This window comes from Coregonus clupeaformis, unplaced genomic scaffold (assembly GCF_020615455.1).
Source record: "Coregonus clupeaformis isolate EN_2021a unplaced genomic scaffold, ASM2061545v1 scaf0077, whole genome shotgun sequence".
NCBI lineage: Eukaryota > Metazoa > Chordata > Actinopteri > Salmoniformes > Salmonidae > Coregonus > Coregonus clupeaformis.
Window position 1 is genome coordinate 685,075 of NW_025533532.1, and position 13,941 is coordinate 699,015.

A 13,941-nucleotide genomic window follows, 5' to 3' on the forward strand; every position below is an offset into this window, starting at 1 on the left:
TTTATAACCATTTGAGTTAAACAACCTTTTATGCAAGAATCAATTGGGATGTATAATGAACTGAAATGACCATTGAACAGCAATGAATATTGTAGATTGCTCAAACTTATTTCCCATTACATTATATTTTTTCAAAGCTTATGTGACAGCGTAAGCAGCTGGTTAGAGCGAGCATAGAGCATAGACATTACAACTACAAATAAATTGGGCATCTTGCTGTATTTGAATGTTATTTTTTAGGACTGATACTATGCTTGATGTGGAATATACTTGTCCTGTAACACCAACATGTGGTATAATGTATTTTGACAGCTGTAAAAATTTTAAATAGCCTTTAAATGCATTTTACTATTATGTCGTTTTTGTCACATTTTGCAGAGAAAAAGAAATATGTCAAACTACCAGACAAAAAAGTAAAGGTAAAAAAAACAGGTAATATATTATTTTGACTCGTTCTTGACTTGTATATTTTGAACATAGAAATCTGCATTGGATGAAGTCCGATACATTTATATTGTTTAACACTACTTTACTGTTCTTGTGTATTTATAATAGAACCTGAGGATCTAAAGGAGGAGGCTAAGCCGGTGACTGTTAAGAAAGGTAACCCATTTTTTCATCTTTAACTTAGAGAACCAAACATATACACTAAGTATACAAAACAAAACACCTGCTCTTTCCATGACATAGACTAACCAGGTGAATCCAGGTGAAATCTATGATCCCTTATTGATGTCACTTGTTAAATCCACTTCAATCAGTGTAGATGAAAGGGAGGAGTCAGGTTAAAGAAGGATCTTTAAGCCTTGAGACAATTAAGACATGGATTGTGTACGTGTGCCATTCAGAGGGTGAATGGGCAAGACAAAAGTGCCTTTGAATGGGGTATGGTGGTAGGTGCCAGGCGCACTGGTTTGTGTCAAGAACTGCAACGGTGCTGGGTTTTTCATGCTCAGTTTCCATTGTGTTTCAAGAATGGTCCACCACCCAAAGGACATCCAGCCAACTTTACACAACTATGGGAAGCAATGGAGTCAGCATGGGCCAGCATGGGCTAGCTTTCGACACCTTGTAGAGTCCATGCCCAGACAAATTGAGGCTGTTCTAAGGGCAACTCAATATTAGGAAGGTGTTCCTAATGTTTGGTATACTCAGTGTATATGTTCTGCATATGTATGCTACTGTATTCTTGACTGAAGTTTTAAAATGTCAGGAACACAAAAGATGGTGTTGTCCACAGGTACATTTTTAATGTTTCTAAACAATATTTGGTGTGCCTGAGTCTGGCGCAGCAGTAACGCTCCCAACGCTCTGGACCACACATACCCCTATGGCGATGCTTCTGCTTGGCTGAGTGTCTGTGCCCTTCTTACCTATTCCTCCTCCTCCATTGTCTATTCCCGTCTCACATCCTTCTATCCTATCTAAAAAATGTAACAAAAAATACAAGGATATTCGTAATTGGCTATACTCCAGTAGCGGTACGTGGGTAAAATCACCGGGGAAGGCAAGCCAGGAAAGAAATGCCATATTATAAACTGTGTTGTGATAATTGCATTGATTCCTCTATAACCTGTTAGTTCATATGCCTTGACAACGTGATATATAGGCCTAAGGCTGAGACAATAAGACAGTGGCAGAATAAATTCAACCACACCTTTGTTTCATCACAAAACCAGAGAGCAAAATCTATCCGGTGAAGTCCATAAAACATGTTGTATGTAAAAAACAGTTACATGACCTACAGCATGGTCAAGTAAGTTAATGTAAAACCACAAATCCAAATCCCTATCTCCATCCATGACTAATTTAGGAAACAACACAACGAGATGCAGCAATTCACATTTTTTTCTGTCAATGACGTTTGGCTTTTGATGTGATGGGATTGGTGTGAAGCCAAATCCAAACTGGCTTCCCTTGACACATTTTTTTTTTAGTGCGCCAGGACCATTCACAGCTGAGCTCACTCAGTTTGGCTCAACTCTGATTGGCTATTATTTAATACTTTTTTATTGAGGTGTCACGTTCGTTTACAGACGGGACGGACCAAGGCGCAGCATGACATGCATACATGTTTATTATACCGAATAAACACAATGACAAAACAACAAACTAAACGAAATGTGAAGTCCAAGGTACACAAACAACATACCTCACACGGAACAAGATCCCACAACCCACTAGTGCCAATAGGCTGCCTAAGTATGGTCCCCAATCAGAGACAACAAGCGACAGCTGCCTCTGATAGGGAACCACACCGGCCAACATAGATCTAGACATACTAGAACTAAACATAGAAAATACAACATAGAAAAACACAACAAGGAATATACACACCCTGACTCAACATATAAGCGTCCCCCCCCCCCAAAGGTGCGGACTCTGACCGCTCTGGCTCCGTAGTGGAGCCGCTGACCGGAGCTGGACTGAACCCCAGTGAAGCGGATTGCTCTGGCTCCGGAGTGGAGCAGCTGACCGGAGCTGAACTGGGCACCGGTGGAGCGGACTGCTCTGGCTCCGGAGTAGAGCAGCTGACCGGTGCCGGACCAGGCACCGGTGGAACAGGCACGGGCCGTGCTGGACTGGACACACGCACCACTGGCTTGGTGCGAGGAGCAGGAACAGACCGGGCTGGCGACGCGCACCACTGGCTTGGTGCGAGGGTCAGGAACAGGCCGGGCCGGGCTGGCGACGCGCACCACTTGCGAGGAGCGGGACTGGGTTCCTTTATTAACCCCCGCTCCTTCTGCTGCCTAACCAGCTCCTCTCGCCGTGCCTCTACACCTTCCTTCTGCTCCCTCTGAACCAATGGCCCCCGTAATCTGGTGGCCTCCTCTCCTAACCAGCAGATCCGCCCTGTCGCGGCCTCCTGCTGCCTCGTCGTCCACATCGTGTGCCCCCCCCAAACCTTTTTTGGGGATTGCCTCTCCACCCTGATCAGGGCCTCCCTCTTTCTTGCCAGATCCTCTCTCATCTCCTGCCAAGTCCATCCTCTCAGCTCCTCCTCGGCACACTGCTTGGTCCAGGTCTGGTGGGATCTTCTGTCACGTTCGTTTACAGACAGGACGGACCAAGGCGCAGCGTGATATGCATACATGTTTATTATACCGAATAAACACAATGACAAAACAACAAACCAAGTCCAAGGTACACAAACAACATACCTCACACGGAACAAGATCCCACAACCCACTAGTGCCAATAGGCTGCCTAAGTATTGTCCCCAATCAGAGACAACGAGCGACAGCTGCCTCTGATAGGGAACCACACCGGCCAACATAGATCTAGACATACTAGAACTAAACATAGAAAATACAACATAGAAAAACACAACAAGGAATATACACACCCTGACTCAACATATAAGCGTCCTCTGAGTCAGGGCGTGACACGAGGCCAAATGCTCGCTGGCTTCCCTTGCATTCAATGCTATGGACAACAATGGTGTCATACTCGTTTTGACCAGACCGCATCAGATAGATGGGTTACACATACTGAGACAGAGGGGCGCTGTTTCGTTCGCTCGGATGCTTTCTCCGGTGAGATACATTCAGCCTCTTGCGAATTGAAGGACATTTATGGAACACAGAGAGACTAAATCAATACGTTTTTTTTAATCAATTTTTGGGGAAGCCTGGCTTCCCTTGGCATCCATGAATACACGCCACTGCTGTACTCTTTATTTGTATAGTGTGAAACAGAATGTTGTTTCATTTTCTGTTTAGAAGCTGAGGTTGCTAAGGAGAAGGTCCAAACAGCTCCTGTAAAGCAAGGTCAGTTATTAGTTATTTGAAGTCTACAATAAAAACAATTAAGATATTATAACATACAGTGCATTCGGGAAAGTATTCAGACTCCTTGACTTTTTCCACATTTTGTTGCGTTACAGCCTTATTCAAAAATTGATTAAATTGTTTTTTTCCCTCATCAATCTACACACAATACCCCATAATGACAAAACAAAAACTGGTTTTTAGAATTTTTTGCAAATTTGAAGTTAGACTATGTTTAGGGTTGTTGATATTTAGTTGAACGTCTATAACCCATCTGTAAGACAAGGGTACTGGGAGAACTCCATGCTTCACAGTATATGAGACAAGATCAGCTTGCTCCACTGTTTATGGTCATCCATGAGTCTCATATTCCTGGATAAACCTTTAATCATGCATTAAATTGCATTCTGAACTTTTGCTGTAAATTGTCTTGAGCCCAAGAAGGCTAAAGAGCAAGCCAATCTAGAACCTGCCAAAAAAGGTAGAGATGCTAAAATGTTTGTTTAGCTAATTGTTTTCTTCCATCAAATTTAAAATGTCCCAATTCTTGACATTGATTTTCTGTCTCTTCATATGTTTGTTTTTTTAGAAGCTGAAGTTCCCAAAGAAAAAGTCAAAGCAGTTACATCAAAGAAAGGTGTGGATAACTTTTTTAATTACACTTGAACACTTTTGTCTACAGTAAGTAGGCCTATTTGTGTACCACAGAGTGTACTGTATTTATTTCTCAAACAATGATATATTTTACTCAGTATGGGTTTGATTGAATTGCAGTCTGAACTTTTGCTGTAAATTGTCTTGTTCTTGTTTGATTAGAGCCCAAGGAAGCTAAGGAGCAAGCCAAACCAGAACCTGCAATAAAAGGTACAGATAGGCATTATCTTTTTTCTTGTATCAAATGAATAATGGCCCAATTCTTGAGATTAATGTTGTCTCGTCCAATGATTGTTTTAGAAGCTAAAGTTCCCAAAGAAAAAACCAAAGCAGCTACATCAAAGAAAGGTGCAAAGTAGTATTTGTGTACCACAGAACCCTTTTTCACACTACTAAGCCAAGCTACAATAATGGACTGGCCTAGTTACGCATCAACCATAGTTGCTAGAACTGTGCTGGAAAGGACAATGTGAAAGAAAATAGTATATTTTGGGTTGACGTTATAGTCTGAATCAGGCAAGATTGTATCATACAGTACAATGTATAGTTTATGAAATATTTTTCCTGATTTAGATGCTGAAGCAAAAGAAAAGGCCAAATCAGCCCCTGTAAAGAAAGGTAAAAATGTTTTCAAATCTGTGGTTAGTATGTAATTTGTTTTAAAAAGTGATTAGATAGAGCTTGATAGAGGCTGAACGTGCCACAAAATTAAATCCTGAAAGCAACATTCAAATGTTTTTATAATTATTTTCCCTTGAATTATCAAGTGCCTGTATAATAAAGTGAGTTTATTTTTATTATGTTTTATGTGCCCATTTGTGTTGCATTTCGATGCTGTTCCAAAGAAATGCATTTTTGTGTTTTTTATTTTATTTATTCACTGCATATTTTTTGTTAGTTTCACTGTTTATAATGTGTTCTAAATTCATATAGGCTAACTATGTTAAGGAAAAGGCCAAATACAAGGTTAAACCAGCCCTTGTAAATAAAGTTAATTATTGTTTTCAAATGTTTTGCTTTTCACTTTGACAAATATAAATTCAGAGTTAGGAATTAAAATGTTTTGTTCTGGCAAGTCTTCTGCTTTTAACAGAAAATCACTATTTTTACTTAGAAGCTGAAGTTACCAAACGAGAAGACCAAACCAGCTCCTGCAAAGAAAGAAAGAAATGGCCCAAATCTTGAGATTAATTTTTTTTCTTGTCCAATTATTGTTTTAGAAGCTGAAGTTCCCCAAGAAAAAGCCAAAGCAGCTTCATCAAAGAAAGGTGTGGATAACTTTTTTCTTTAGACTTAAAACAAAAAAACGTAAGTCTTACTGTAAGTAGATGTCGGCCACAGAGTGTACTTTGTTTCTCCCTCAACCAATTACTCAGTATTGGTTGGATTGAATTGCAGTCTGAATCTTTGCTGTACAGTATATGTTGTTATTCTTGTTTGATTAGAGCCCAAGGAAACTAAGGAACAAGCCAAACTAGGATGTTTTTTTCTTGCATCGAATGTATAATGGCCCAATTCTAGAGATGATGTTGTGTCTCGTCTAATGATTGTTTTAGAAGCTGAAGTTCCCAAAGAAAAAACCAAAGCAGCTACATCAAAGAAAGGTGCAAAGTAGTCTTTGTGTACCACATAACCCTTTTTCACACTACTAAGCCAAGCCATGCTACAATAATGGACTGGCCTAGTTACCATAGTTGCTAGAACTGTGCTGGAAAGGACAATGTGAAAAGAAAATATCTGAATGAGCACAGTACGGTTTGGGTTGGCCATATAGTCTGAATCAGGTAAGACTGTAATGTATGATACAATGGCGGCAGGTAGCCTAGCAGTTAAGAGCGTTGGGCCAGTAACCGAAAGGGCGCTGACTAGCTGAAAAATCTGTTGATGTGCCATTGAGCTAAGCACTTAACCCTAATTGCTCCTTTAAGTCGCTCTGGATAAGAGTGTCTGCTAAATGACTAAAATGTCAAATGTAATGTATAGTTTATTAAATATATTTTTTCTGATTTAGATGCTGAAGCAAAAAAACTGCCCAAACTAGCTCCAGCAAAGAAAGGTATGAAATTAATTTTGAATTGTTAATTTTCCATTTATTTAAATAATAAGTAGGCCTATGTTTCCATTTTATGCTATTTATTCAAAGTTCTATCAATATTTTATTGTAAAGACTGTTGTATTTGAAGAAAAAGCCAAACCAACTCCTGAAAAAAAAAAAGTTACTTTTATTTTAACAGGGGAGACATAGAGACAGTTTTTTTTCTCCAAATGTGCCCTGTATATAATACAATCTAAATATACATATACACAGTGTATATATATATATATATATATATATATGCACACATTAAAATACTCTTAAAGGTAACATAATGTATTTAGACTTGACTTTTTCCACAACTAATGTAATATGACAGACAGTACATAATCATAGAGACAAATCTTTTGTCTTGCTATATTCATTGAGAAACACATTTATGTTGTATTTTATTCAGATGCTGCAGTTAATAAAGAAAAGGTGAAATCAGCCCCTGCAAAGAAAGGTAAGAATGTTTTCAAATCTGCGGTTAGTACGCAATTTGTATTTTTTTTAAAAACATTTGTAATTTGATAGAACTTGACAGAGGCTGAACTTGCCAAAGAAATAGTTATTGCAAAGCAACATTAAAATGTTTTTGGAAGTGGCTCCTCCTAATCTGTGACCTGATCTTTGTTTCTGAGGCTCTGTATGCGTGAATGCGCAAATTCTCACAGTATTTCTCCGGAATTTGGACCACACATTTTCTCATGGCAAAAACGATTTAGATACATACCGGTAGTTAAATCAGAGTTAATTGTCAAATTTTTTTATATATTCACAATGTCCCTAAGCAAAAAACAAACACATCAATAGCCACTAAAATGTTGAAACATGATTTTGTCATGACTTCAGTACCATTTGCTTGATTTTGCTGGCCCACGACTACAGTGTATCGACATTAGCTAGCTAAAGTTAGCATGCTAGCGACGCTAGTCAGCATATGCTGCTACATGATAATCAGCTTGCGTTAGCTACCTAGCTAGCCAGCCTACCAAGCTCTAATGTAACTCTAATGAACGTATCCTCTGCAGCAGAGCCCTTAAAACTGTCTCCACTTCTTTCCTGTGCAAGAACCACAAGTCGATTGTCAGAGAAATTGTGGACTAATATGCAATGTATTGAGAAATATTTTGCTATATGGATTATTTATGTGATAGCAAGATATATAGCTAATGGAGATGCTGACACATCTAGCTAGCTACTTTACAATTTACATTTAGCTATGTGAATTGATGTGTACTGACTTATTAACTACAGCTAATAAAATATAATTTGCATTGCATGAGATTAGGGCTGTTACGGTGACTGTATTACCGCAATACAGGCGGTCACGAGTCATGAATGGGGGGCGGCAGGTAGCTTAGTGGGTAAGAGCGTTGTGCCAGTAACCGAAAGGTCGCTGGTTCTAATCTCCGAGCCGACTAGGTGAAAAATCTGTCGATGTGCCCTTGAGCAAGGCACTTAACCCTAATTGCTCCTGTAAGTCGCTCTGGATAAGAGCGTCTGCTAAATGACTGTAAATGTAAATGTAATGAAGGCAGTCAAATTCCACGTGACCGTTTAGTCAAGGTAATTAGGCTTCTCCAAGCTCTGATGCTGCTGATGGTCATTACTAGCCAACCAAACTTGCTAACTGCCTGGTACTCAGCATTCTATTGTCCCTCGAATCACTCTGACATCAATGCAAATGTTATCAAAAATCTAATCAAACTATTCATGAGAGCCCATGAGCTCATGTTGCGCAACATTTCTATAGGTTATGCAATTGCGTGATGGCCTCTATTAAAAAGAGCAGGATCCTATCAGCTTTCTATAGGCTAGGCCTACTATATTTATTTCTTAACTTTCCTAATATTAAGCACATTGCTTCTCTTTCCAACAGGAGTATAGCCTACCTGGCTGGCATGGAAATAAACCATGGGAAAAGTGTCCTCCATTCGCTATTTAAGTGCATAGATGACATGTTTCGAGACAGGTGCATGATAATGGTCCATTCTAAATCAAAACAAATGTCACACATATGTATTATTTAGTTTATGTAAAGACAAGATTAAATCAAGAATAGTCTGATGGGTGACAATATTAGCCTATCACTTGTGAATGACATATTTTCACTCGTGAATGATGCCCAGCTTGTGTGCAGTACGGCAAAAAACAGTGCATGCCTTTTTTTTGGCACCTTTTTCAAATCATAGTCGCACACCTTATGTAGCCTAGCCCATAGGACTATATGTTTTGATAAGGTTTGTATCACAACTAAAGTGGCCAAATAACTTCTTAAAATTAAGCACATTAATCCACTTTACAACGAGTGTAGAGTCTAACCGGCATACATACTCAGCATGTGAGTTTCAAGTTTGGGGAAGATAATTTTCACCATAAAAATGCACCTTTATAATAAAATGCATTACATGCATAATCGCATTTGCGGTCACTTTTGGGAATGGTGCTTTCCCGCTAATTGATTGCATTTTGGAACATTTGCGCTTATAGACTACTGCCGTGTGAGCATTGCTGCGCTTATAATGTGAAGAAATAGCCTAATGGTTTATCAACATTTTAAGCTAAATGTTCTGATCTGTTGCGTCAGCCTCATTGCTTAAAACATTTCATGACCGCCACAGCCCTACATGAGAGCTGCATCTGTGTATGTGCTGGCTTTTTTGCATCCCATAGGACAGTCCGTCTTGGTTGTAATGTTGACACAAGACCAGAGACGGTCTACCATCTTTGACAACTGGTCCTACCATGAATGCAAAGGTAGCTAGCATCTTCTGAAAACTGGGATACCTTGCTAGCTAACTTAGCTAGCTCATCAAACAGTATTTCTTTGCTATTTCTGCAAAATGGCACTTATTGGAGCCTTGAATATCATATGGACTTCACTGTCACCACTGGTCATCTAGCTAGCCACGTAGCCAGCAGGGTTGCATCGGTTTCCATTGGACTAAATTGCTAACGTTACCTAGCTAATGACGATGCACCACAGTCATGGGTCTGCAAAATCAAGCAAATGGTACTGAACTCATGACAAAATCATGTCTTGACATTGTAGTGGCTATTGCGGTTATGGTTGCTCTTTTGTTAGCGACATTGCAAATATCATCTCTTTGGCTTTTAACTATGATTTAACTAGCTATGTATCTAATCCAGTTTCGCCATGAGAAAATGAGGTCCCAAATTCCTGTGAGAATTTGTGCATTCACAGATACGGAGCCTCCTAAATAAAATATCCGGACACGGATTAGAAATCCACTCCTGATGTTTTGACATGTAGAGTGTTGATCCCATGTTTCATGAGCTGAAATAAAAGATCCCCAAAATTTTCCATACGCACAAATAACATATTTCTCTCACATTTTGTGCACAAATTTGTTTACATTCCTGTTAGTGAGCATTTTTCCTTTGCCAAGATAATCCATTCACCTGACAGGAGTGGCATATCAAGAAGCTGATTAAACAGCATGATCATTACACAGGTGCACCTTGTGCTGGGGACAATAAAAGGCCACTTTAAATTGTGCATTTTTCTCACACAACACAATGCCACAGGTGTCTCAAGTTTTGAGGGAGCGTGCAATTGGCATGCTGACTGCAGGAATGTCCACCAGAGCTGTTGCCAGAGAATGTAATGTTCATTTGTGACCGACCGGCTCGATCTTATGTGGCAGAATTTCAAATTGTGTTTTTTACATTGGATAAAAGTAGAGTCTCAGAGCTAGAAAATTGTATATCATACACTAAGGTTGAGGCACAATGGGGAAGTAATTCTGCTTTGAAAGTTTGATAAACTTGTAACCCCACTTTTGAGAAAGTGGCCCTTGAATGTTTTGGTACACCTACTGGAGAGCTCTTCTTTGTCTACACCCATTCAGCATCTTTCACACCCTCTTAAGCCTTAGCCCCACCCATTTTTTTAAGGATTCACATGTGAGGCCATGTGCTAAACAGAGTGAGTGCGGTAGTATACTAAACAACCAAATATTTCAAGACTAAAGGCAGGTCTAATGACATGTCTGTAGACAGTTGTCGCAGTGACATCATGGACATTCTATTGTCGTCCGACATCAAACTTGTCGTTGTCGTTATGAAAAAGTATAAACACAAAATCAACTGGCTGCATGACATCAGCTGACAATGTCTTAACTTGAGCTAATTTGTATTCATTATTACAGGAAAATAAACTCACAACAAGATCATTATTTACAAGTTAATGGTGAGCTAATTACAGAAAATAGCTATACATGAGTGTGACGGAATAAAAGCAGGGCATTCTAACAGAGAATTTTAGAACCTGGGACACTGTCCCGTTGGCCTAACGTTATATCCTAATTTGACTTTGGTGCAGGTCATGTTATTCTTCACATTACTGTCTCTGGTAAACACACTATATCCGTTTATTTTTCACATGCACATGATACAGAAGGTGTAAACAGTACAGTGAAATGGTTTCTTGCATAGTGGAGTCTTTTGTTTAGACATGTAGCTAGCTAGCTAGCTAAACAATGAACCACAATCCCAACTCATAATGTTACTACCCTGCATGAATCTACAGGTAGCTAAAGCTAACCAACTGGAGTCAATGTTAGCTAGCGAACATTGGGCTATAACTAGCAATGCAAATGGCTGAGATACAAATATTATTACTACACAGATCATACATGTAACATTAGCTAGTGAGCCAGCCAGCCAGCTAACGTTAGCTAGCTAGCTAACAGTATGCTTTAACTTGCAATGAAAACAGCTTTCTGACAAAATTAGAAACATATAATATCTGACAATTTAGCTAGCTAGGCTCTCTTCCCCGAATACATGGATAAACGCTTCTCCCTCTCTGTCACGGATGCCATGGTACCCTTAGTTTGAAGATGTAATCCGGAGACAGGTGCAATCAAATGCCTGAATTTTCTCCATCTCCTTAGCTATCATACTCTGCCTCCACTGGGAATTCCACTGATTTCAAAACTCGGTCCTCCAGAAAGTGGAAAGCCTTTGCAAAACCTTTGTAGTTTTTTGTGATATCTTTTTTTTAAATGCATTAGAAAGGATTACCTACACATACTGAGCAGGTCATATTATAGACAGAAGCGTGCTACTTGGCCAATCAAGGTTCCTGTCTTTTTCCGTGGCTAAACCAACCAGGCTCATAATTTAACAATTATATTCGTATTTACAGATGGCATACAAGTTTGTTATTAAGACACATGAAAGTTCAAATGTTCCAGAAGGCATTTCTGCCAAAAAACGCATTTTGATAAAGAAAAAATGGTTATGTTCAAATGCCACTCCTGTGAAGTAGTGACGCGTGACATACGCCTAGTTTCCTGAAACAAGTCACATTTCTGGACCATGACGTCATTTTAGAGAATTTGGCAGGACATCCAACCGGCTCACAAACGCAGACCACTTGTATGGTGTTGTGTGCGCGAGTGGTTTAATGATGTCAACGTTGTGAATTGTATTTTATCGTCGGCAATTTGAATGCACAGAGATATCGTGACGAGACCCTGAGGCCCATTGTTATGGCATTCATCCGCCGCTATCACCTCATGTTTCAGAATGTTAATGCACAACCCCATGTCGCAAGTATCTGTACACAATTCCAGTTCTTCCATGGCCTGCATACTCACCAGACATGTCACCAATTAAGCATGTTTTGGATGTTCTGGATCGACGTGTACGACAGCGTGTTCCAGTTCCCGCCAATATCCAACAACTTCGCACAGCCAATAAAGAGGACTGGGACAACTTTCCACAAGCCACAATCAACAGTGTAATCAACTCTATATGAAGAAGATGTGACGCGCTTCATGAGGAAAATGGTAGTCACACAAGATTCTGACTGGTTTTCTGATCCATGCCCCTAAATTTTTTTAAAGGTACAGTGCATTCGGAAAGTATTCAGACCCCTTGACTTTGTCCACATTTTGTTACGTTACAGCCTTATTCTAAAATTGATTAAATTGTTTTTTCCCCCTCATCAATCTACACACGATACTCCATAATGACAAAGCAAAAACAAGTTCAGAAATGTTTGCCAACTTATTAAAAATAAAACTGAAATATCACATTTAATAAGTATTCAGACTCTTTACTCAGTGCTCTGTTGAAACACCTTTAGCAGAGATTAAAGCATTGAGTCTTTTTGGGTATGACGCTACAAAATTGGCACACCTCTATTTGGGGAATTTCTCCTATTCTTCTCCACAGATCCTCTCAAGCTCTGTCAGGTTGGATGGGGAGCGTCGCTGCAAAGCTATTTTCAGGTCTCTCCAGAGATGTTCAATCGGGTTCAAGTCAGGGCTCTGGCTGGGCCACTCAAGGATATTCAGATACTTATCCCGAAGCCACTCCTGCGTTGTATTGGCTGTGTGCTTAGGGTCATTGTCCTGTTGGAAGGTGAACATTTGCCCCAGTCTAAGGTCCTGAGTGCTCTGGAGCAGGTTTTCATCAAGGATCGCTCTGTACTTTGCTCCGTTCATCTTTCCCTCGATCCTGACTAGTCTCCCAGTACCTGCTTCTGAAAAACATCTCCACAGCATGATGTTGACACCATCATGCTTCACAGTAGGGATGGTGCCAGATTTCCTCCAGACGTGACACTTGGCATTCAGGCCAAAGTGTTCAATCTTTGTTAGGAAATTATAATTTGCTCAAAACAGGGAAGCACGGCTGGCCCTTAAAAGTACACATGGCGCTAACATTAATGATATCCATGTCAATCTCTGATGGCTCAAAGTCGAAGAGAGATTGACTTCATCACTACTTGTTTATGTAAGAAGTGTTGAAAAGCTGAATGTACCGAGCTGTTTGTTTAAATTACTAGCACACAGCTTGGACACCCATGCATACCTCACAGAGGTCTCTTCACAATCCAAGTCCAGAACAGACTATGGGAGGCGCACAGTACTACATAGAGCCATGACTACATGGAACTCTATTCCACATCAGGTAACTGATGAAAGCAGTAGAATCAGATTTTAAAAACATTGGTAAAAATAAACCTTATGGAGCAACGGGGACTGTGAAGAGACACACACACACAGGTACAGCCACACGCATACAAGCGCTAGCACACACACACTCTACACACACGTACATTGTAATATTGTTGTATGGTGGTATTACACATTTTCTATTGTAGATAGAGTTGAAGTCGGAAGTTCACATACACTTACAGTGGGGAGAACAAGTATTTGATACACTGCCGATTTTGCAGGTTTTACTACTTACAAAGCATGTAGAGGTCTGTAATTTTTATCATAGGTACACTTCAACTGTGAGAGACGGAATCTAAAACAAAAATCCAGAAAATCACATTGTATGATTTGTAAGTAATTAATTTGCATTTTATTGCATGACATAAGTATTTGATACATCAGAAAAGCAGAACTTAATATTTGGTACAGAAACCTTTGTTTGCAATTACAGAGATCA

At 39.7% G+C, this 13,941-nt stretch overlaps 1 protein-coding gene across 41 annotated transcripts in view; it reads left to right on the plus strand.

Annotated features, from left to right (window-relative positions):
- The window catches only part of si:ch211-266g18.10 (microtubule-associated protein futsch), a 176,543-nt gene that overhangs the window by 72,061 nt on the left and 90,541 nt on the right, over positions 1-13,941 (plus strand). For 39 of the 41 annotated variants that reach the window (XR_006658183.1, XR_006658182.1, XR_006658184.1 and 36 more), the window contains 9 exons: positions 379-432; positions 556-603; positions 3,726-3,773; positions 4,363-4,410; positions 4,590-4,637; positions 5,001-5,045; positions 5,648-5,695; positions 6,439-6,483; positions 6,920-6,967. Coding sequence is in view for 36 of the 41 variants with exons in the window: in XM_041848386.1 (XP_041704320.1) it covers positions 379-432; positions 556-603; positions 3,726-3,773; positions 4,363-4,410; positions 4,590-4,637; positions 5,001-5,045; positions 5,648-5,695; positions 6,439-6,483; positions 6,920-6,967 (432 nt within the window). In the remaining 5 variants the exon portion in view is untranslated. The remainder of the gene's footprint in view (positions 1-378; positions 433-555; positions 604-3,725; positions 3,774-4,362; positions 4,411-4,589; positions 4,638-5,000; positions 5,046-5,647; positions 5,696-6,438; positions 6,484-6,919; positions 6,968-13,941) is intronic. The other 2 variants (XM_045213065.1, XM_045213079.1) reach the window with 2 other exon arrangements.